Source organism: Scyliorhinus canicula, chromosome 20, assembly GCF_902713615.1.
Source record: "Scyliorhinus canicula chromosome 20, sScyCan1.1, whole genome shotgun sequence".
Classification (NCBI taxonomy): Eukaryota; Metazoa; Chordata; class Chondrichthyes; order Carcharhiniformes; family Scyliorhinidae; genus Scyliorhinus; species Scyliorhinus canicula.
Window position 1 is genome coordinate 96,098,886 of NC_052165.1, and position 24,046 is coordinate 96,122,931.

At 53.4% G+C, this 24,046-nt stretch overlaps 1 protein-coding gene across 1 annotated transcript in view; it reads left to right on the forward strand.

Moving 5' to 3' along the window:
* The first annotated feature begins 16,293 nt into the window (after nucleotides 1-16,293).
* LOC119954819 (coiled-coil domain-containing protein 91-like) overlaps nucleotides 16,294-24,046 on the forward strand; it is a 33,986-nt gene continuing 26,233 nt past the window's right edge. The window contains exon 1 of the mRNA XM_038780361.1: nucleotides 16,294-16,326. Within this exon, the coding sequence (XP_038636289.1) occupies nucleotides 16,294-16,326 (33 nt within the window). The remainder of the gene's footprint in view (nucleotides 16,327-24,046) is intronic.

Sequence of the window (24,046 nt, forward strand, 5' to 3'; positions counted from 1 at the left end):
TCCTTTCCCCCTCTGGGACAGCGTCACAGTGTGTTAGATACACTGTCCTTTCCCCCTCTGGGACCGGATGCCACAGTGTGTTAGATACACTGTCCTTTCCCCCTCTGGGACAGTGTCACAGTGTGTTAGATATACTGTCCTTTCCACCTCTGGGACAGTGTCACAGTGTGTTAGATACACTGTCCTTTCCCCCTCTGGGATAGTGTCACAGTGTGTTAGATATAATGTCCTTTCCCCCTCTGGGACAGTGTCACAGTGTGTTAGATACACTGTCCTTTCCCCCTCTGGGACCGGATGTCACAGTGTGTTAGATACACTGTCCTTTCCCCCTCTGGGACAGGGTGTCACAGTGTGTTAGATACACTGTGCTTTCCCCCTCTGGGGCAGTGTCACAGTGTGTTAGATGCACTGTCCTTTCCCCCTCTGGGACAGTGTCACAGTGTGTTAGATACACTGTCCTTTCCCCCTCTGGGACTGGGTGTCACAGTGTGTTAGATACACTGCCCTTTCCCCCTCTGGGACTGGGTGTCACAGTGTGTTAGATACACTGTCCTTTCCCCCTCTGGGACAGTGTCACAGTGTGTTAGATACACTGTCCTTTCCCCCTCTGGGACCGAGTGTCACAGTGTGTTAGATACACTGCCCTTTCCCCCTCTGGGACCGGGTGTCACAGTGTGTTAGATACACTGTCCTTTCCCCCTCGGTGACCAGGTGTCACACTGTGTTAGATACACTGTCCTTTACCCCTCGTGTGACCAGGTGTCACAGTGTGTTAGATACACTGTCCTTTCCCCCTCTGGGACAGTGTCAAAGTGTGTTAGATACACTGTCCTTTCCCCCTCTGGGACAGTGTCACAGTGTGTTAGATACACTGTCCTTTCCCCCTCGGTGACCAAGTGTCACAGTGTGTTAGATACACTGTCCTTTCCCCCTCTGGGACTGGGTGTCACAGTGTGTTAGGTACACTGTCCTTTCCCCCTCTGGGATAGTGTCACAGTATGTTAGATACACTGTCCTTTCCCCCTCTGGGACCGGGTGTCACATTGTGTTAGATACACTGTCCTTTCCCCCTCTGGGACAGTGTCACAGTGTGTTAGATACACTGTCCATTCCCCGTCTGGGACCGGGTGTCACAGTGTGTTAGATATACTGTCCTTTCCCCCTCTGGGACAGTGTCACAGTGTGTTAGATACACTGTCCTTTCCCCCTCTGGGACCGGATGTCACAGTGTATTAGATACACTGTCCTTTCCCCCTCTGGGACAGGGTGTCACAGTGTGTTAGATACACTGTCCTTTCACCCTCTGGGACAGTGTCACAGTGTGTTAGATGCACTGTCCTTTCCCCCCCCGGGACAGTGTCACAGTGTGTTAGATACACTGTCCTTTCCCCCTCTGGGACAGCGTCACAGTGTGTTAGATACACTGTTCTTTCCCCCTCTGGGACAGTGTCACAGTCTGTTAGTACACTGTCCTTTCCCCCTCTGGGACAGTGTCACAGTGTGTTAGATACACTGTTCTTTCCCCCTCTGGGACTGGGTGTCACAGTGTGTGAGATACACTGCCCTTTCCCCCTCTGGGACTGGGTGTCACAGTGTGCTAGATACACTGTCCTTTCCCCCTCTGGGACAGTGTCACAGTGTGTTAGATACACTGTCCTTTCCCCCTCTGGGACAGTGTCACAGTGTGTTAGATACACTGTCCTTTCTCTCTCTGGGACAGTGTCACAGTGTGTTAGATACACTGTCCTTTCCCCCTCTGGGACAGTGTCACAGTGTGTTAGATACACTGTCCCTTCCCCCTCTGGGACAGTGTCACAGTGTGTTAGATACACTGTCCTTTCTCTCTCTGGGACAGTGTCACAGTGTGTTAGATACACTGTCCTTTCCCCCTCTGGGACAGTGTCACAGTGTGTTAGATACACTATCCTTTCCCCCTCTGGGACAGTGTCACAGTGTGTTAGATACACTGTCCTTTCCCCCTCTGGGGCCGGGTGACACAGTATGTTAGATACACTGTCCTTTCCCCCTCTGGGGCCGGGTGACACAGTATGTTAGATACACTGTCCTTTCCCTCTCTGGGACAGTGTCACAGTGTGTTAGATACACTGTCCTTTCCCTCTCTGGGACCGGGTGTCAGAGTGTGTTAGATACACTGTCCTTTACCCCTCTGGGACTGGGTGTCACAGTGTGTTAGATACACTGTCCTTTCCCCCTCTGGGGCCGGGTGTCAGAGTGTGTCAGATACACTGTCCTTTACCCCTCTAGGACTGGGTGTCACAGTGTGTTAGATACACTGTCCTTTCCCCCTCTGGGGCCGGGTGTCACAGTGTGTTAGATACACTGTTCTTTCCCCCTCTGGGACCGGGTGTCAGAGTGTGTTAGATACACTGTCCTTTACCCCTCTGGGACTAGGTGTCACAGTGTGTTAGATACACTTTCCTTTCCCCCTCTGGGACAGTGTCACAGTGTGTTAGATACACTGTCCTTTCCCCCTCTGGGACCGGGTGTCACAGTGTGTTAGATACACTGTCCTTTCCCCCTCTGGGACAGTGTCACAGTGTGTTAGATACACTGTCCTTTCCCCCTCTGGGACCGGATGCCACAGTGTGTTAGATACACTGTCCTTTCCCCCTCTGGGACAGTGTCACAGTGTGTTAGATATACTGTCCTTTCCACCTCTGGGACAGTGTCACAGTGTGTTAGATACACTGTCCTTTCCCCCTCTGGGATAGTGTCACAGTGTGTTAGATATAATGTCCTTTCCCCCTCTGGGACAGTGTCACAGTGTGTTAGATACACTGTCCTTTCCCCCTCTGGGACCGGATGTCACAGTGTGTTAGATACACTGTCCTTTCCCCCTCTGGGACAGGGTGTCACAGTGTGTTAGATACACTGTCCTTTCCCCCTCTGGGACAGTGTCACAGTGTGTTAGATGCACTGTCCTTTCCCCCTCTGGGACAGTGTCACAGTGTGTTAGATACACTGTCCTTTCCCCCTCTGGGACTGGGTGTCACAGTGTGTTAGATACACTGCCCTTTCCCCCTCTGGGACTGGGTGTCACAGTGTGTTAGATACACTGTCCTTTCCCCCTCTGGGACAGTGTCACAGTGTGTTAGATATACTGTCCTTTCCCCCTCTGGGACCGAGTGTCACAGTGTGTTAGATACACTGTCCTTTCCCCCTCTGGGACCGGGTGTCACAGTGTGTTAGATACACTGTCCTTTACCCTCTGGGACAGTGTCACAGTGTGTTAGATGCACTGTCCTTTCCCCCTCTGGGACAGTGTCACAGTGTGTTAGATACACTGTCCTTTCCCCCTCTGGGACAGTGTCACAGTGTGTTAGATACACTGTCCTTTCCCCCTCGTGTGACCAGGTGTCACAGTGTGTTAGATACACTGTCCTTTCCCCCTCTGGGACAGTGTCAAAGTGTGTTAGATACACTGTCCTTTCCCCCTCTGGGACAGTGTCACAGTGTGTTAGATACACTGTCCTTTCCCCCTCGGTGACCAAGTGTCACAGTGTGTTAGATACACTGTCCTTTCCCCCTCTGGGACTGGGTGTCACAGTGTGTTAGATACACTGTCCTTTCCCCCTCTGGGATAGTGTCACAGTGTGTTAGATACACTGTCCTTTCCCCCTCTGGGACCGGGTGTCACAGTGTGTTAGATACACTGTCCTTTCCCCCTCTGGGACAGTGTCACAGTGTGTTAGATACACTGTCCATTCCCCGTCTGGGACCGGGTGTCACAGTGTGTTAGATATACTGTCCTTTCCCCCTCTGGGACAGTGTCACAGTGTGTTAGATACACTGTCCTTTCCCCCTCTGGGACCGGATGTCACAGTGTGTTAGATACACTGTCCTTTCCCCCTCTGGGACAGGGTGTCACAGTGTGTTAGATACACTGTCCTTTCACCCTCTGGGACAGTGTCACAGTGTGTTAGATGCACTGTCCTTTCCCCCTCCGGGACAGTGTCACAGTGTGTTAGATACACTGTCCTTTCCCCCTCTGGGACAGCGTCACAGTGTGTTAGATACACTGTTCTTTCCCCCTCTGGGACAGTGTCACAGTCTGTTAGATACACTGTCCTTTCCCCCTCTGGGACAGTGTCACAGTGTGTTAGATACACTGTTCTTTCCCCCTCTGGGACTGGGTGTCACAGTGTGTTAGATACACTGCCCTTTCCCCCTCTGGGACTGGGTGTCACAGTGTGTTAGATACACTCTCCTTTCCCCCTCTGGGACAGTGTCACAGTGTGTTAGATACACTGTCCTTTCCCCCTCTGGGACCGAGCGTCACAGTGTGTTAGATACACTGTCCTTTCCCCCTCTGGGACCGTGTGTCACAGTGTGTTAGATACACTGTCCTTTCCCCGTCTGGGACAGTGTCACAGTGTGTTGGATACACTGTCCTTTCCCCCTCTGGGACAGTGTCACAGTGTGTTAGATACACTGTCCTTTCCCCCTCTGGGACAGTGTCACGGTGTGTTAGATACACTGTCCTTTCCCCTCTGGGACAGTGTCACAGTGTGTTAGATACACTGTCCTTTCCCCCTCTGGGACAGTGTCACAGTGTGTTAGATACACTGTCCTTTCCCCCTCTGGGACTGGGTGTCACAGTGTGTTTGGGACACTATGCTGCCAAAAGAAGAAAGTAACTTTGCTTCTCAAAGATCTCACAGGTAAAATTGTGTAACTTTCTGCTCCAAAGATCTTCATCAAAACAATAAAAAATTTAATCTTTAAATCACAACAAACTCCAGGTGCGTCATAGAAAGCATTTAAGACATGAACATGTGGGTCTGCAATGCAAAAAACAGATAAGGAATGAATTAGCAAACAGACTGAGAGAGAGAGGAGTCTGTGAGACACCAGTCAGTGTACAGATATCTCCCTGAGAGAGAGAGGAGTGTGTGAGACACCAGTCAGTGTACAGATATCTCCCTGAGAGAGAGAGGGGACTGAGAGACACCAGTCAGTGTACAGATATCTCCCTGAGAGAGGGGACTGAGAGACACCAGTCAGTGTACAGATATCTCCCTGAGAGAGGGGACTGAGAGACACCAGTCAGTGTACAGATATCTCCCTGAGAGAGGGGACTGAGAGACACCAGTCAGTGTACAGATATCCCCCTGAGAGAGAGAGGGGATTGAGAGACACCAGTCAGTGTACAGATATCTCCCTGAGAGAGGGGACTGAGAGACACCAGTCAGTGTACAGATATCTCCCTGAGAGAGGGGACTGAGAGACACCAGTGTACAGATATCCCCCTGAGAGAGAGAGGGGATTGAGACACCAGTCAGTGTACAGATATCTCCCTGAGCGAGGGGACTGAGAGACACCAGTCAGTGTACAGATATCTCCCTGAGAGAGGGGACTGAGAGACACCAGTGTTCAGATATCCCCCTGAGAGAGAGAGGGGATTGAGAGACACCAGTCAGTGTACAGATATCTCCCTGAGGGAGGGGACTGAGAGACACCAGTCAGTGTACAGATATCTCCCTGAGAGAGGGGACTGAGAGACACCAGTCAGTGTACAGATATCTCCCTGAGAGAGAGGGGACTGAGAGACACCAGGCAGTGTATAGATATCTCCCTGAGAGATGATGAGACCATCAATTCACGCAACACGTGGTTAGAAGTGAACAGCGGTTTTAATCGTCTTACAACAGAGCCTGCCTGTGACGAGATGAACTCGAGATGAACTGGCAGCAGGCTCACAGCACTGATCTTTATACTTCCGGTTGAGGGAGGAGCCATGGGCGGAGCCAAGGGTGGAGCCCAGTACAAACTCCTCATCTCCCCCTTCTGGGCATGGCCGCGAGATTACACACAATCCGGTACAGAGTACAGGCTCAATACATGTGGTACAATACAGTGTGAATTACTGAGGTTTATAATTCACCACATTCACCCCCTGTGAAAAAAATCAAGTCCGGCGGGGGTGATGGGTCTATAAATTGAGTCTGTCCGGTGGCCGAGTTGTCCTTTGTGATCGGCGGAGCACCGGGGTTGCAGCCTCTTCTGGTGGCTGGACGATAACGGTTGGTTGGGGTACGATGGCGGATTCCGGGGGTGATTCTGTCTGAGCTTCGTACCCGCCTGGTTCGACTGGTGACGGGGAGCGCTGGAAGCTTGTGGGCGCGGGTGCGCAGAACATGGGGAGCGAACTGGTAGGTGCGGGAGCGTGGGGCGCGGTGAGTTGGGTGGGGTGTAGTGTGAGGGGTACCTCGGCGGTGGTAGTGGTGGGATTAGATCCTGCAGGCGCTAGGTCCCGGAGGGATACAGTGTCCTGACGGCCGTCAGGGTACTCTATGAAGGCGTATTGGGGGTTTGAGTGTAGTAGGAGCACTCTTTCTACAAGTGGGTCAGTTTTGTGTGCCCTGACGTGCTTCCGGAGGAGTACTGGGCCCGGTGTCTTCAACCATGCTGGGAGCGAAACCCCCGTGGAAAAAACAAAGCCGCTCGTGAGGGGTCTGGTTGGTGGCTGTACATAGGAGGGACCTAGTAGCATGGAGCGCGTCGGGGAGGACCTCCTGACAATGGGAGGTCGGGAGCTTCCTGGATCGGAGGGTCAGTAGGACGGTCTTCCAGACCGTCGCGTTCTCCCTCTCCACCTGCCCGTTCCCCCTGGGGTTATAGCTGGTAGTCCTGCTCGAGGCAATGCCCTTGTCGAGCAGGTACTGACGCAGCTCGTCGCTCATGAAGGACGAACCCCTGTCGCTGTGTACGTAGCTGGGGAAACCAAACAGAGTGAAGATGCTATGCAGGGCCCTAATGACTGTGTGGGAGGTCATATCGGGGCACGGATAGCAAAGTGGAAGCGGGAGAACTCGTCGATGACATTCAAGAAGTACACATTCCGATTAGTCGAGGGGAGTGGCCCTTTGAAATCGATAGCGAGGCGTTCAAAGGGCTGAGAAGCCTTGACCAGGTGGGCCCTGTCTGGTCTATAGAAGTGCGGTTTGCACTCCGCACAGATTGGGCAATCCCTGGTGATGGCTTTTACCTCCTCAGTGGAGAAAGGCAGATTTCGGGGTTTGACGTAGTGGGCGAGCCGGGTGACCCCCGTGTGGTAGAGGTCATTGTGGATAGCTTTCAGTTGGTCATTTTGCGCGCTGGCGCACGTACCGCGGGACAGGGCATCTGGGGGCTCGTTGAGCTTCCCCGGTCGATACATAATATCATATTTGTAGGTGGAGAGTTCGATCCTCCACCACAGGATTTTATCATTTTTAATTTTGCCCCTTTGAGAGTTGTCAAACATGAAGGCAACCAATCTTTGGTCGGTGATGAGGGTGAACCTTCTACCTGCGAGGTAGTGCCTCCAGTGTCATATAGCCTCCACAATGGCTTGTGCTTCCTTTTCGACCGAGGAGTGTCGGAGTTCTGAAGCGGAGAGGGTTTGGGAGATGAATGCGACTGGTCTCCCTGCCTGATTCAGTCTGGCTGCGAGAGCGACCTTTGAGGCGTCGCTCTCTACTTGAAAAGGGATGGATTCATCCACCGCCCGCATGGCCGCTTTGGCGACGTCCTCCTTGATCCAAGTGAAGGCCTGACGAGCCTCATCCGATAGAGGGAAGAGTGTGGCCTTAAATAGTGGGCGGGCTTTGTCCGCATATTGAGGGACCCACTGGGCGTAATACGAGAAGAATCCCAGGCACCTCTTGAGGGAGAGGGAGTTCATCCGGTCCGGGTCGGGGCCCAGGACTCCGTTTTCCACGACAAAGCCGAGGATGGCTAGTCTGGTCGTGCGGAAAACGCATTTCTCCGTGTTGTAAGTGTGGTTGAGTTTCTGGGCCGTCTGGAGAAATCGATGGAGGTTGGCGTCGTGGTCCTGCTGGCCATAGCCGGAGATGATGACATTGTCCAAGTACGGAAACGTGGCCCGTAGCCCGTACTGGTCCACCATTCGGTCCATTGCTCGTTGGAACACCGAGACCCCATTCGTGACGCCAAAGGGAACCCGGAGGAAATGGAAGAGGCGGCCATCGGCCTGTGTAGTGGCGGTCCTCCGGGCGGATTGGGAGCTGGTGGTATGCAGACTTCAGATCCACCGTGGAGAAAATACGATACTGGGCGATCTGATTCACCATGTCAGCAATCCTGGGAAGGGGGTACGCATCGAGGAGCGTGAACCGGTTAATGGTTTGGCTATAGTCCACTACAATTTGTAATTTTTCCCCGGTCTTGAAGACCACCACCTGAGCTCTCCAGGGGCTGTTACTGGCCTCTATGATCCCCTCACGTAGGAGCCTCCGGACCTCGGTTCTGATAAACACCCTGTCCTGCAGGCTGTATCGCCTGCTGCGAGTGGCTACGGGTTTACAGTCCGGAGTGAGATTGGCAAAGAGTGGAGGGGGGGGAAATTGTTAGCGTGGCTAGACTGCAGATAGTGAGTGGAGGGAGGGGTCCGCCGAAGCTGAGGGTGAGACTTTTGAGGTTACACTGGAAATCAAGTCCCAGTAAGAGTGGGGTGCAGAGTTCGGGCAGGACGTATAGCTGAAAATTCGAGTAGCTGGCGCCTTGGATCGTTAGGGTCGCGACGGTGCGCTCTTGGAGGTGAACAGAGTGGGAGCCCGAAGCGAGGGAGATCGTTTGCCGTGCAGGGAAAACAGGGAGCGCACAGCGTCTTACCAGATCTGGGTGTACGAAGCTCTCTGTGCTCCCGGAGTCGAAGAGGCACGGTGTACTGTACCCGTTGATTTTAACGATCATCATCGAGTTGCGGAGGCGTTTCGGGCGCAACTGTTCCAACGGACCATGCTGGGTTGCGGGTAGTCGGCGGCTCGATCAGCTGTGCTGGAGTGGCCCCGTGATGAATGCCCGCTGAGGTCGCAGTCTTCGATTTGAGTTTCTGAGTTTGGAAAGGATGGAGCCCAAGATGGCCGCACCCGTGGATCACGTGGCGGGCGGCGAGGAAGATGGCGTCCAAGATGGCGGCCCCCATGAGTCGCACGTGGCCGGCCGCGTGGTGGGGGGTTGCCAAGATGGATACCCCCATGGGTCGCACGTGGCGGTTGGGGCGGAGTCGGAGTACAGGCCGCAGCGTTACGGGGCCTGCGGGCCTGCGAGTTCGGGGGGCGATTGCTCTGGGCTGCAAGAAAGGTTGGGGCAGGAGTTTTCTTCGCCAGTATACCCGGGCATAGTGTCCTTTGCGACCGCAGCTGCTGCAGGTCGCGTTGCGGGCCGGGCAGTGCTGCCGCGGGTGCTGGTGCTGTCCACAAAAGTGGCACGCTGGTGCAGTATAGTGGCTGGGCGGCCGCACGGCACAGGCCTGGGGCAGTCGCTGGTCGGGGGCCCATGACGGGGTCGCGGGGTCCGCAGGGAACGAGGTGAGGCTGCGGAACTAACCTCCATAGTAGTGGCGAGTTCTACAGTGTCTTCTAAGTTTTGGGCCCCCTTCTCAAATAACCACTGGCGCACGTAGTTGGACCTGAGGCCTGCAACGAATACATCCCGGACAGCGAGTTCCCTGTGTTCGGCAGCAGTTACAGCTTGATAATTACAGTCCCGGGATAAGGCTTTGAAATCGCGCAGGAATTCTTCCAGCGATTCTGTGGGGCGCTGGGGGCGAGTCGTAAAAACGTGGCGCGCGTAGACCTCATTGACGGGCCTCACGTACATTCTGTCGAGCAGGACCAGGGTCTCCGTATATGAGTTGGTACAATTAAGTTGAGTAGAGATACGATGGCTCACCCTTGCGTGCAGTAGGCTGAGTTTCTGCTCCTCCGTAGTTTCTGTAGTGCTTGATTCAGCCAGGTAGGCCTTGAAACATCTGAGCCAGTGTGAAAAGATTTCTTTCGCCTTTGCATCCTGTGGGTCGAGTCCCAGTCGATCAGGTTTGAGGGCTGATTCCATAGTCGTTTCTTACTGTTTCTTAAGACGATTAAATTGATGAGACCATCAATTCACACGACACGTGGTTAGAAGTGAACAGTGATTTTAATCGTCTTACAACAGAGCCTGCCTGTGACGAGATGAACTCTAGATGAACTGGCAGCAGGCTCTCAGCACTGATCTTTATACTTCCGGGTTTGGGGGAGGAGCCATGGGCGGAGCCAAGGGTGGAGCCCAATACAAACTCCTCACCTCCCCCTATGGGCAGGGCCACGCGATTACACACAATCCGGTACAGAGTACAGGCTCAATACATGTGGTACAATACAGTGTGAATTACTGAGGTTTATAATTCACCACAAGAGAGAGGGGACTGCGTGACACCAGTCAATGTACAGATATCTCCCTGAGAGAGAGAGAGGGGACTGAGAGACACCAGTCAGTGTACAGATATCTCCCTGAGAGAGAGGGGACTGAGAGACACCAGTCAGTGTACAGATATCTCCCTGAGAGAGGGGACTGAGAGACACCAGTCAGTGAACCGATATCTCCCTGAGAGAGAGAGAGGGGACTGAGAGACACCAGTCAGTGTACAGATATCTCCCTGAGAGAGGGGACTGAGAGACACCAGTCAGTGTACAGATATCTCCCCGAGAGAGAGGGGACTGAGAGACACCAGTCAGTGTACAGATATCTCCCTGAGAGAGAGGGGACTGAGTGACACCAGTGTACCGATATCTCCCTGAGAGAGAGAGAGGGGACTGAGAGACACCAGTCAGTGTACAGATATCTCCCTGAGAGAGGGGACTGAGAGACACCAGTCAGTGTACAGATATCTCCCCGAGAGAGAGGGGACTGAGAGACACCAGTCAGTGTACAGATATCTCCCTGAGAGAGAGGGGACTGAGAGACACATCAGTGTACAGATATCTCCCTGAGAGAGAGAGAGGGGACTGAGAGACACCAGTCAGTGTACAGATATCTCCCTGAGAGAGAGAGGGGACTGAGAGACACCAGTCAGTGTACAGATATCTCCCTGAGAGAGAGGGGACTGAGAGACACCAGTCAGTGTACAGATAACCCCCTGAGAGAGAGGGGACTGAGAGACACGTCAGTGTACAGATATCTCCCTGAGAGAGGGGGGACTGAGAGACACCAGTCAGTGTACAGATATCTCCCTGAGAGAGAGAGGGGACTGAGAGACACCAGTCAGTGTACAGATATCTCCCTGAGAGAGAGGGGGGACTGAGAGACACTAGTCAGTGTACAGATATCTCCCTGAGAGAGAGGGGACTGAGAGACACCAGTCAGTGTACAGATATCTCCCTTAGAGAGAGGGGACTGAGAGACACCAGTCAGTGTACAGATATCTCCCTGAGAGAGAGGGGGGACTGAGAGACACCAGTCAGTGTACAGATATCTCCCTGAGAGAGAGGGGGGAGAGAGACACCAGTCAGTGTACAGATATCTCCCTGAGAGAGAGAGGGGACTGAGAGACACCAGTCAGTGTACAGATATCTCCCTGAGAGAGAGGGGACTGAGAGACACCAGTCAGTGTACAGATATCTCCCTGAGAGAGAGAGAACTACTATGGAATCAGCCCTCAAACCTGACCGACTGGAACTCGATCCACAGGCCCCCAGTCCGTGTACTAGCCCCCTGCCCACTTTTGGGAAGGTCTAAGAAATGCTTCATCTACGTGGCTCCCCAGGGGGTTCCGAGGTGTAGAGCTTGCTATAGAACTCCCAAAACACCTTGTTCAGCCCTGCCAGGTCATCCACTCTGTTCCTCATACCGTCCACTACCCTGCCTATTTTTCTGGCCGCCTCCTTCCACCTGAGTTGCTGCGCAAGCATTCTACTAGCTTTCTCCCCCATGCTCATAGACTACACCCTTTGCCTTCCTGAGTTGTTTCACTGCTTTGCTCGTGGACAGCTTGGCCTGCAGTCTCCGTCTATCTCTAAGTCGGTCCTCCCTCGGGGCCACTGCGTATTCCCTATCTGTCCGGTGGATCTCCTTGACCAGTCTGTCTATTTCCACTCTGTCCGTTCTTTCTCTGTGGGCCCGAAGTGAAATCAGCTCCCTCCTTACCACCGCCTTCAGCGCCTCCCACAGGGTCGCAGCTGAGACTTCCTCTGTGTCATTCACCTGCAGGTAGTCCTGCATGCACTTTCGCAGTCTCTCGCACACCCCCTCCTCCGCTAGCAACCCTACGTCTAATCTCCATTGCGGGCGCTGGCAGCTCCCTTTGCAGACCTGCAGGTCAACCCAGTGTGGGGTATGATCCGAGATGATGATCGCCGAGTCCCTGCTCATGATGAAGAAATCGATTCTAGAGTATACTTTGTGAACATGCGATTAGAACGAATATTCCCTTCCCGTCGGCTCTCCATGGGTCTACCCCCCATCTGCTCCATGAACCCTGTCAGTTCCCTTGTCATCGCTGGGAGCCTACCCGTTCTGGAGCATGACCTGTCTAGTCCGGGGTCGAGGACCGTGTTGAAGTCCGCCCCCCATGATCAGCTTGCATGAATCTAAGTCTGGGATTTTCCCCAGCACCCTTTTAATGAAGTCAGCGTCGTCCCAATTTGGAGCATATACATTCACCAGGACTACCCTCACCCCCTCAAGCGTACCCCGGACCATAAGAAATCGACCCCCTCCGTCTGCAATTGTGCCCTCCGCCTCAAATTGGACCCTTTTATTGATCATGATTGCCACCCCCCTGGACTTAGAATCCAAGCCCGAGTGGAAGACCTGGCTATTCCAGCCCTTCCTTAGTCTGGTCTGGTCAGTCACTTCCAGATGTGTGTCCTGCAGCATGATTACGTCCGCCCTCAGAGCCCGCAAATGTGCGAACACACGTGCCCTCTTAACTGGCCCGTTTAGTCCCCTGAAGTTCCAGGTGATCAGCCTGGTTGGAGGGCACCTGCCCTTCCCCCCCCCTGCCGATCAACCATCCCCTTTCTTGGGTCCGCCCCCAGCCCATGTGCCATGCCCCTCCCAGCTCGCCTCCTGGCAGCACCCACCCCTGACCTCCACTCGGTTACAGAACAGAACAGTAGAGCACAGAACAGGCCCTTCGGCCCTCGATGTTGTGCCGAGCAATGATCACCCTACTCAAGCCACCCTATACCGTAACCCAACAACCCCTCCTTAACCTTACTTTTTAGGACACTATGGGCAATTTAGCATGGCCAATCCACCTAATCCGCACATCTTTGGACTGTGGGAGGAAACCGGAGCACCCGGAGGAAACCCACGCACACACGGGGAGGACGTGCAGACTCCGCACAGACAGTGACCCAGCCGGGAATCGAACCTGGGACCCTGGAGCTGTGAAGCATTTATACTAAACACCATGCTACCGTGCTGCCCCTTACCTACTTTGGATCCCTCCCCTGTCAGCAGAATAACTCCCCCCTCCCTCACCCCCTAGCAACAACACCCCTCTGTAACCCCACCCCTGCCATATACTGGCTGTATGCATCCCCCCCCCACCTGCCTTCCTTGACTAGCTTCCCGCTAGCCCGATGACTCATCCCTCCAGCGCCCACTTGTCTCGCTCCAATTGTTCCCCCGATCTCATCCCCCCCACCCATCCACACCCATTCCCCTGATGTGTCCTGCTCGAGCAGTCTCTCTCTCTGAAGTAAGGGAGATCAAACAAACAAGGGCAATCAAACAAAGACCCAAGACCACTCCAGCTGTAATGCTGTTCCATTTGTGTAAACAGATGAGTGATACCAATCGCCCCTTTCTGCGCATTAATTAAAAAAAACACACATCAACACAGTACCCGCATTACCCCCCTGCATCCAATCACTTTAACCTCCATTGCTTCCTGACCAAATTTCTGTTATGATGGAAGCTCCAAAAAAGAGAAAAACACAAAGAAAAATCAAAAAGAAAACCCAAAAGAGAGAGGGCGTACCCATCCCCCCCTCGCCCATTGTACTCAAGGGCAGCGAAAAAGGAAAAAATATATATACAAAGTACCTGTAAAGCAGCAACAGACAGAAAGTAAGTCCAAGAAAAATAGAAGTCCCACAAACAATAATCCTCAAACTCTGACTTGATCCCGTGGGCCCTCAGGTCGGCACCAGTCCCTGATCCTTTGCGAACTCCATCGCTTCGTCGGGATCCACTAAGTAGTAATACTGGCTCTGGTGCGTGACCCAAAGCCGCGCCGGGAAAAGCAGACCAAACTTCACCTGCTTTTTGAACAAAATCTGTTTAATTCTTTTAAAGGCTGCTCGCCACCTGGCCACCTCCTGACTCAGGTCTTGATAGATGCGCAGGACATTGTTGTTCCATGTACAGCTCTTTGTACTCTTTTCCCACTGAAGGACCCACTCCTTGTCCGTGAACCTGTGGAACCTGACTACACTGGTCGGGGGGGGGGGGGGGGGGGGGAGGTGGGGGGGGGAGGGGGGAGGCCCCCGGTCGCAGCTGCCTCACCTGCACCATTCAGCTCCAGCGGTTGCGGGAAGGAGCCAGCCCCCACCAACTGCTGCAACAGGTCTGCCACAAACATCGTGGCGTCCGCTCCTTCGGCCCCCTCTGGGAGGCCAATAATTCTCAAATTTTGTCTGCGGGCTCTGTATTCCAGGTCTTCAAGTCTGTCAAGCAGTCTTCTTTGTCACTCCTTTAACCCATCTATCTCTATTGCAGCGATCGTTTGTGTGTCCGCCTGTTCCTGCACCGGTTGCTCCAGCTCCTTGACCTTTTTGTCCTGTGCCTCTAGTCTTTGGTTCACTTGCTCCACTGCGTTCTGAAGCGGTTCTAAGTTATCCCGCTTCAGAGCTTCGAAACTTCCTTTTATGACCTGCAGCATATTGCCCAGCGCTGCTTGGATCGTCTGGTCCGCGGTCCGTACGTCAGCCACCTTTGGTCCCAGGTCAGCTCCCACACCACTTTGTCTCTGCCCCTTCTTTTCCTGCTTTCGTTGCTTTCTGCTCTTCTTTGTTTCCATAAAGCTCCGCACATTTCAATCAGCAACTTTGTGGCCGTCTTATCTAGCGCTCAAAAGTTCCGAAAAGTCGGGAAACCAGGTCCAAAAAGCCAGCCGGAGTGAGAGCCACCGAATGTGCGACTCAGTCCCTGATAGCCGCCACCGGAAATTCCACCATAGGCCTTCTTAACAACCCTCTCAACCTGGGTGGCAACTTTCAGGGATCTATGTACATGGACACTGAGATCTCTCTGCTCATCCACATTTCTGGAAAGTTAGAAAAATTGTCAGTTATCAACAGGTATTCTTTTCCTGCCAAATAAAACAAACCCATCCCTACTTTCTGCCATGGACTCGTAATAATTTCGCCCATTTGTATTGGTTCTTTACGCTGTCTGTACTGAAATTTCAGACAAGTTGAACAATTTTCGATCATAATTTGAATATCTTGATTAATACCCGGCCTATATACAGGGTGGAATTCTCCTCTCCCGTGGAAAATCGAGAAGGCCGTCGTGAACTCGGCCAAGTTTCACGATGACCTCCCAGGCCGCTCCTCTCACCTTATTCAACCCCACCTGGGGGGCTCGGAGCGGCGCTCCGTTATTCTCAGCCGCTGGGCCTTGTCGCTGGCGTCAAGGCCCGGCGCGCAGAGAATGACGCGGCAGGCGCGCCTAATGACGTCTGCCGCGCATGCGCAGGTTGGCCGGCGCCAACCCTCGCATGCGCGGTTGCCGTCTTCCCCTCCGCCGCCCCGCAAGACGTGGCGGCTTGATCTTGCGGGGCGGCGGAGGGGAAAGAGTGCGTCCCCTTGAGACGCCAGCACGACGATCGGTGGGCACCGATCGCGGGCCAGTCCCCTCCCGAGCACGACCGTGGTGCTCACTCCCCTCTCCGCCCCCCACAAGCGTTAAACCAGCGTTTGCCGCCATGTTCACGACGGCAGCGACCAGGTGCGGTTGCCGCCATCGTGAACCGGTCGCGAACGACAGGACCTCGGCCCACCCGGGTCGGAGAATCGCCGGTCGCTGTGAAAAACGGCGAGGGGCGATTCTTCCGAGCGGGGGGTGGAAGAATCGCGGGGAGCGCAGGGGGGCATGTCGCTAGTCGCCCGACCCTCCCGCGATTCTCCCACCCAGCATGGGGAGCGGGGAATCGAGCCCACTGTCTCTCTGGCTCGTCTTTTACATTTCTCTATGCCTATTGTTTTTCAGAATCATTGGGCGTAACAATTTTGGAATTACTATTCTATTTTGCCTTAGCAAAAACCCATTAGCTGCACTTAGCTCTGCTCTGATATTCTAGTAGTTGGAGCAGGATACTTCCGGCTGTCCCTCTGGGAGACATTTTATTATCTTCTGCAAGATTTTGTCTTTCGTGGTTTCATCTCTTATTAGTTTTGACTTCTCATCTGAGACTGGAAGGAATTGTCACAAAAGTCACTTGTGCTTGTACGTCCTCATCCCAATGTTGGTCTTCTTTCACGCCTGTAGTGCGAGATGGAGCATTTGCTACAACGAGACGTTTACCTGGTGTGTAGATTAGATTGAAATCATATCTTTGTAACTTCATTATCGTGTGTTGTATCCTGGGTGACATCTCATATCGATATTTTTGTACAATCACCACAAGTGGTCTATCATCAGTTTCCACTAAGAATCAGTTTCTACTCAGGCCATACACGTAGTCATGGAGTTTGGAGTTTGTTTAATCCATTTATCAAACCCAAGCATTCTTTTTCTATTTGAACATATTTCTGCTCTGTGTCAGTCATTGAACTTGAGGCAATGGAAGCCAATTCTCGTCATTGTTTTGCAATAATACTGCTCCCAACCCATCTTTCGTCGCATCTGTCGATATCTTTGTCTTCTTCATAGGATCAGAAAATGTCAACACAGGTGCTTCCTGTAACATTTGCCACTCCTGTTAATGTCCGCCTGACCACTGGGAAATAGTGTCCGTCTTTATTGATTCTCTCAGGCACGTTGTTTTCACTGAAAGATTAGGAATAAACTTTCCCACAAGGTTTATCATGCCCAGCATCATGAGGACTCCCTTTTCTGTCTTTAGAATGTGGCATGTTTAAAATCGCCTTGATCTTTTCTTGGTCAGGTTGTATACCTTTAACAGAAAGTTTGTCGCCTAAGAATGTGAATTTTGTGACACCAAACTGACATTTGGCTTTATTCAGTTTCAATCCATACTTTGACAAGCCTTTTGTTGTGCTCTTCTCTTGTTGAGCCCCGTACAATAATGTCATTAACGTATATTCTGATGCCTGTAATGCCTCCTATGACGTGTCCATTGCCGGATGAAAAATTTCAGATGCTGAAATAATGGCAAATACTGTTTTGAGAAAACAGTATCGCCCGTATGGAGTACTGAAGGAGCACAACTTTGTGCTCTCCTCACCTAACTTGAATTGCCAAAATCCCTGTGATGCACCTAGTTTGCTAAAACATGCCGCTCCTGACATCTCACGTGATTTCTTCTCTCTTCGGAATAGGATAGTTCTCTCTTTTAATGTTTAAATTAATATCCTTCAGATCCATTCAGATACGTAGGTCATTATTACGCAAACCATGGAGTTCACCATTCGTTGGTTCTTCAATGTGTTTTATCACCCTAGTTTTGTCATTCTCTCCAGCACATTCATAAGTCGCTCCTTCAACGCAGCTGGAACACGTCTTGGTGCATGTATAACTGGTCGTGCCTTGTCTTTTAACTGTATGCGATAGATGAATGTTAACACTCCGAATCTTTGAAAAATTTCAGGGAATTCTTCCAGGATTGCATCCATTGATGTATTTTGCGTAGTTATCGTACAATCTGCAGTGTAGACGCTTTTCACTTCTTCAAGTGCTTCATATGCTTCCACTTCCAATAAAGATTCACATTCAGCATCTACAATTGAAAATTTCACTGTATGCACTTTGTTCTTGACACGGACCTCTAGATCACATGCTCACAATGTATTAATTATTTTGGCGTTGTAATCTTTTCATAGTGATGTGGTATTTAAAACGTGCAGCTTAATCTTCATTTCTTGCAAATTGGATAGACTGACAAGATTGGCTTTCACTACCGTTTCGAGTTTGACATTGATTAATGTTCTATTCATCATCAGAGGAACTGTCCAGTTATCTCTTTGAACACTTGCATCTGCATTGCTGTTACTGCAAATTTGCTTTGACGGATGTTTAACTTGCATGCTGTCACGATGCTTCATGGAATATCATGGGCGGGATTCTCCGTTCCCCGCGTCGCTTTCATAATCAGCGATCGGGCGGAGAATCCCTTTTACTACCGAATCGGGGGGGGGCCTGTTTTTGGATGTTCTGTCCCTTCCAAAACGCCATCATCGGGGAGTACGTCGCACGTCATTGGGACGGCCTCAGGACGTCACCTGAAGGTCCTCCCCAGATGCTCCGCCCCCAATGGGCCAAACTCACAACAGCGCTGAGTATGTGTGCTCTCAGTTTACGTGACTCTGGCATGGCGGCTGCAGACTGTGTAAAGGGCCGCCAGTCGGGTGGGGGGGGGGGGGGGGGCGTTCTGCTGGAAAGTGGGGCTTCAGCAAGGGCTGAGTGGACTGGTGGAGGATGGTCCAGGGGTGGCAAGGGGGTGTCCAAGGGGGCGTTATCTGGCAGGTTGGGTCCGTATGCCATGTTGTATGGCGCCACTGCTGCAGGTCATCGCCGTGCACATGCACGGCCACGAACCCGGCAATTCTCAGCTCCTTTATTTCATAAAAGCCATGCATTTTACATGGCGCGGCTGCTGGCCCCTACTCGATGCCCCGTCCAATGAAGGCAAGCATTCCACATGCTCCCTCTATGTTAGACCTAACAAAATGCATTACCTCACATTTGTCTGGATTAAACTCCATTTCCCATTTCTCTGCCCAAGTCTCCAACCTATCTATGTCCTGCTGTATCCTCTGACAATCCTCAACACTATCTGCCACTCCACCAACCTTGGTGTCATCCGCTAACTAACTAATCAGACCAGCTACATTTTTCTCCAAATAATTTATGTACACCACAAACAACAGAGGTCCCGGCACCGATCCCTGTGGAACACCACTAGTCACAACCTTCCACTCAGAAAAACACCTTTCTGTGACTGTATCTAACCCCGTGCCGTACCTGCCCTGGGAGTGTTTGATGGGGACAGTGTAGAGGGAGCTTTACTCCCGATCTAACTCTGTGCTGTACCTGTCCTGGGAGTGTTTGATGGGGACAGTGTAGAGGGAGCTTTACTCCCGATCTAACTCCGTGCTGTACCTGTCCTGGGAGTGTTTGATGGGGACAGTGTAGAGGGAGCTTTATTCTGTATCTAACCCCGTTTTGTACCTGTCCTGGGAGTGTTTGATGGAGACAGTGTAGAGGGAGCTTTACTCTGTATCTAACCCCGTGTTGTACCTGTCCTGGGAGTGTTTGATGGAGACAGTGTAGAGGGAGCTTTACTCTGTATCTAACCCCGTGTTGTACCTGTCCTGGGGGTGTTTGATGGAGACAGTGTAGAGGGAGCTTTACTCTGTATCTAACCCCGTGTCGTACCTGTCCTGAGAGTGTTTGATGGGGAGAGTGTAGAGGGAGCTTTACTCTGTATCTAACCCCGTGCTGTACCTGTCCTGGGAGTGTTTGATGGGGAGAGTGTAGAGGGAGCTTTACTCTGTATCTAACACCGTGTTGTACCTGTACTGGGAGTGTTTGATGGAGACAGTGTAGAGGGAGCTTTACTCTGTATCTAACCCCGTGCTGTACCTGTCCTGGGAGTGTTTGATGGAGACAGTGTAGAGGGAGGTTTACTCTGTATCTAACCCCGTGCTGTACCTGTCCTGGGAGTGTTTGATGGAGACAGTGTAGAGCGAGCTTTACTCTGTATCTAACCCTGTGTTGTACCTGTCCTTGTGGTAGTCACCACTGTTTGTATATATTACGTATATGAGAAGTAATACGGTAAGGCTCCTGTACTACAGGTACGGGGGTAGATCCCTGCCTGCTGGGTCCGCCCAGTAGGCAAAGTATAAATGTGTGGGCTCACCGAGCTGCAGCCATTTCGGCAGCAGCTGCAGGAGGAAACACATCACTGCGTAATAAAGCCTCGATTACAGGACTTCCGGTGGCGGCAATGCAGAGCTGAGCCGCACGTTCAGCAGCTCCTGCTTTTTTTGGACTTTTGGGCTCTTCTAAGAGCCCGCAACGGCGCTGTTTCGACTTTTCCCGGCGGGGGGGGGGGGGGGGAAATACAGCCAGTGTGCCCAGCAGCCGGTGGATGGACTGGACTCGCAGTGGAGCGGTCCAAAAATCGGTTTCACCTCAGAGGAAGGCGAGAGGCAGAAAAGGCAAGATGGCGGCGGGCAGGGAAGCAGCGTGGCAGCTGTGGGCGCGGGAGCAGCAGGAGCTGCTTCAGCGCTCCTTCAAGGAGCTCAAAGCCGCAATTTTGGAGCCGTTTATGGCCTCGCTGGACAAACTGGTGGCGACGCAGACGGCTCAGGCCGGGGAGATTCGGGGTCTGCGGCACAAGGCCTCGGAGAATGAGGATGAGCTTTTGGGCCTGGCAGTGAAAGTGGAGTCGCACGAGGCACTGCACAAGAAATGGCAGGCGAGGATGGAGGAGATGGAGAACCGCTCCCGACGGAAGAATCTACGGATTTTGGGCCTCTCGGGGGGGCTGGAAGGTTCGGATTTGGCAGCCTATGTGGTCCTAATGTTAAACTCGCTGATGGGTGCGGGGTCGTTTCGTGGTCCCCTGGAGCTGGAAGGCGCCCATCGAGTGCTGCAGCGGAAGCCCAGGCCGAACGAACCGCCCAGGGTGGTGCTGGTCCGTTTCCACCGCTTGGTTGACCGGGAGTGCGTGTTGAGGTGGACGAAGGAGAGGAGCAGCAGGTGGGAGAACACGGACATTCGGATTTTTCAGGCCTGGAGCGCGGAGGTGGCGAGGAGAAGAGCTGGCTTCAATCGTGCAAAGGGAGTGCTCCACAGGAAGGGGGTGAAGTTTGGCCTTCTACAGCTGGGTCACGTACAAGGACCGCCAGCTCTATTTTGACTCTCCAGAGGATGCCTGGGCTTTTGTCCAGGCTGAGAACTTGGATTCGGACTGAGGACTGGGGGGAAATGTACTTTGTTTGGAGGCTTTGCCCTCTTAGGTATCCTTTCGCCCATAGTGGCTGTGTTTGCTGATGGTTGTTTCCTGTTTGTTTTCGCCGTTTTTGCGATTTTAGTTATGGTTATTTGGGTTCTTTCGGGGTTTCTTTGGGGCTGTTGGTTATTTATTGTGGTGCTTTTTTTGTTTTTTCCACTGGTGGGTTGGGGAGTAGTTTGGGGTCCCGATGGGTCATGTGTCCGTCTTTTTCCCGCGTGCTGGGTCGAGGGGTGGGGCTCGGGTTGGAAGCGCGGGCTTTCTTCCCGCGCCGGAGGAATTGGGGGCGGGGCCGGCGCTGGGAGGGAGGGATTGGTGGTTGTGTTGCATCCGGGGGGGGTGGGGGGGGTCAGAAGTCAGCTGACTCACGGAAGCATAATGTTGGGGGTAACGCAGCTGGGGGGGCCCTAGCTTGGGGGGGGGGGGGTGTTGGGGGGGGAGGAGGAGGGGGGGGGGGGCGGGTTGCTGCTGTGGGGACTGTGAGGGAAGGGATGGTGAAGGGGGGGTTTGGGAGGGGGGTTTGCCCCCATGGGGAGTGGGCTGGGGGGTTCCCTGGGCACGTGGTGGGTTGAGGAGGGGCTATGGCTGATCGGCGTTAAGGGAAGGGGACGGCCCCTCGGGTTCGGTTGGTCACATGGAACGTGAGGGGGCCGAATGGTCCGGTGAAGCGATCCCGGGTCTTGGCTCACTTGAGGGGGCTGGGAGCGGATGTGGCTATGCTCCAGGAGACGCACCTCAGGGTTACGGATCAGGTGAAGCTAAGAAAGAGTTGGGTGAGACAGGTGTTTCACTCGGGGCTTGATGCAAAGAACCGTGGGGTGGCAATTTTGGTCGGTAAGAGCCTATCATTCGTCGCGTCCAAAGTGGTGGCGGGTAGTGCAGGTAGATATGTGATGGTGAGTGGGAGACTTCAGGGGGAGCGGGTGGTCTTGGTTAATGTCTATGCCCCCAACTGGGATGATGCGGGCTTCATGCGGCGAATGCTGGGCCTGATCCCGGACCTGGAGACAGGGGGATTGATTCTGGGTGGGGACTTTAACACGGTGCTGGATCCAGCTCTGGATCGCTCGAAGTCTAGGACGGGCAGGAGGCCGGCAGCGGCCTCGGTGCTGAGGGGGTTCATGGATCAGATGGGAGGGGTGGACCCTTGGAGGTTTTTGAAGCCGGGGGGTAGGGAGTTCTCCTTTTTCTCCCATGTTCATAAGGATTGACTTTTTTGTGTTTAGCAGGGCGCTGATCCCGAGAGTGGTGGGGGCGGTGTATTCGGCGATAGCCATTTCTGATCATGGCGCACATTCAGTGGACCTGGAGCTGGGGGAGGGGAAGGATCAGCGCCCGCTGTGGAGGTTGGATGTGGGGCTTTTGGCAGAGGAGGAAGTGTGTGGCTGGGTCCGTAGGGGTATAGAGGGGTATCCGGAAACCAATGACAACAGGGAGGTGCAGGTTGGGATGGTTTGGGAAGCGCTAAAGGCAGTAGTTAGAGGGGAGCTGATATCTATTCGGGTGCACAGGGAGAGGGGGGGGGGAGAGTGTCGAGAGGGAGAGGCTGGTGGAGGAGATGGTCAGGGTGGATAGGAGATATGCAGACACCCCGGAGGAGGGGCTTCTGAGGAAGCGGCGCAGTCTCCAGGCGGAGTTCGATATACTGACCACCCGTAAGGCGGAGGCGCAGTGGAGGAGGGCACAGGGGGTGGTGTATGAGTACGGGGAGAAGGCGTACCAGCTCTGGAGGCGGGGGGCAGCTAGAGAGATAGGGGGAGTTAGAGATGCAGGTGGGAACTTAGTGCGGGGTGGAAAGGACATCAATGGGGTGTTCAGATCCTTTTATCAGGGGCTGTACCGGGCGGTTCTCCCCGGAGAAGCAGGCGGGATGGACCGCTTTTTAAATAAGCTGGAGTTTCCAAGAGAGGAGGATGAGCGGGTGGAGGGTTTGGGGGCCCAAATCGAGTTGGAGGAGCTGGGAAGCATGTAGACAGGGAAAGCGCCGGGGCCTGACGGGTTCCTGGTGGAATTTTACAAGAAATTTTCAGATTTGCTGGGCCCGCTGCTGGTGAGGACCCTGAGTGAGGCTAAGGAGGGGGGGGCTCTGCCCCCGACGATGTCCAGGGCAATTATCTCTTTGCCCCTGAAGCGGGACAAGGACCCCCTTCAGTGTGGGTCTTATAGGCCGATCTCGCTCCTCAACGTAGATGTCAAGTTGTTGGCAAAGGTGCTGTCCAGGAGGGTGGAGGATGTGGTCCCGACGGTGATCCATGAGGACCAAACGGGGTTTGTAAAGGGGAGACAATTGAATGCCAACGTGCGGAGGCTCCTGAATGTCATGATGATGGCGCCAGTGGCTGGGGAGTCAGAAATAGTGGCGTCCATGGATGCGGAGAAAGCTTTTGATAGGGTGGAGTGGAGTTAGCTGTGGGAGGTGTTGCGGAGGTTTGGGTTTGGTGAGGGGTTCATTAGCTGGGTGAGGTTGCTGTACAGCTCCCCGGTGGCGAGTGTGGTGACGAATGGGAGGAGGTCGGAGGACTTTCGGCTTTCCAGAGGGACGAGGCAGGGGTGCACCTTGTCTCCCCTGCTCTTCGCATTAGCAATTGAGCCCCAGGCCATGGCGCTGAGGGACTCGAAGAGATGGAGGGGGATTGTGCGGGGGGCGGGGGGGGGGGGGGGGGGGGGGGGGGGGGGAGCACCGGTTGTCGCTGTCTGCAGATGATCTGCTGCTGTATGTCGCGGACCCGGTTGAGGGGATGCCAGAGGTGCTGAGGATACTTGAGGAGTTTGGGGACTTTTCGGGATATAAGCTCAATGTGGGGAAAAGCGAGCTGTTTGTCCTGTACCCGGGGGGTCAGGAGAGGGAGATAAGGGAATTCCCGTTGATGAGGGCTGAGAGGAGCTTTAGGTATCTTGGGGTCCACGTGGCTAGGACCTGGGGGGGCTATGCATAGGCTTAATTTTTCGCGGCTGGTGGGGCAGATGGAGGAGGAGTTCAGGAGGTGGGATGTGCTGCCGCTCTCGTTGGCGGGCAGGGTCCAGTCGGTTAAAATGACGGTGCTCCCGAGGTTTTTGTTCCTTTTCCAGTGCCTCCACATATTGATCCCGAAGGCTTTTTTCAGA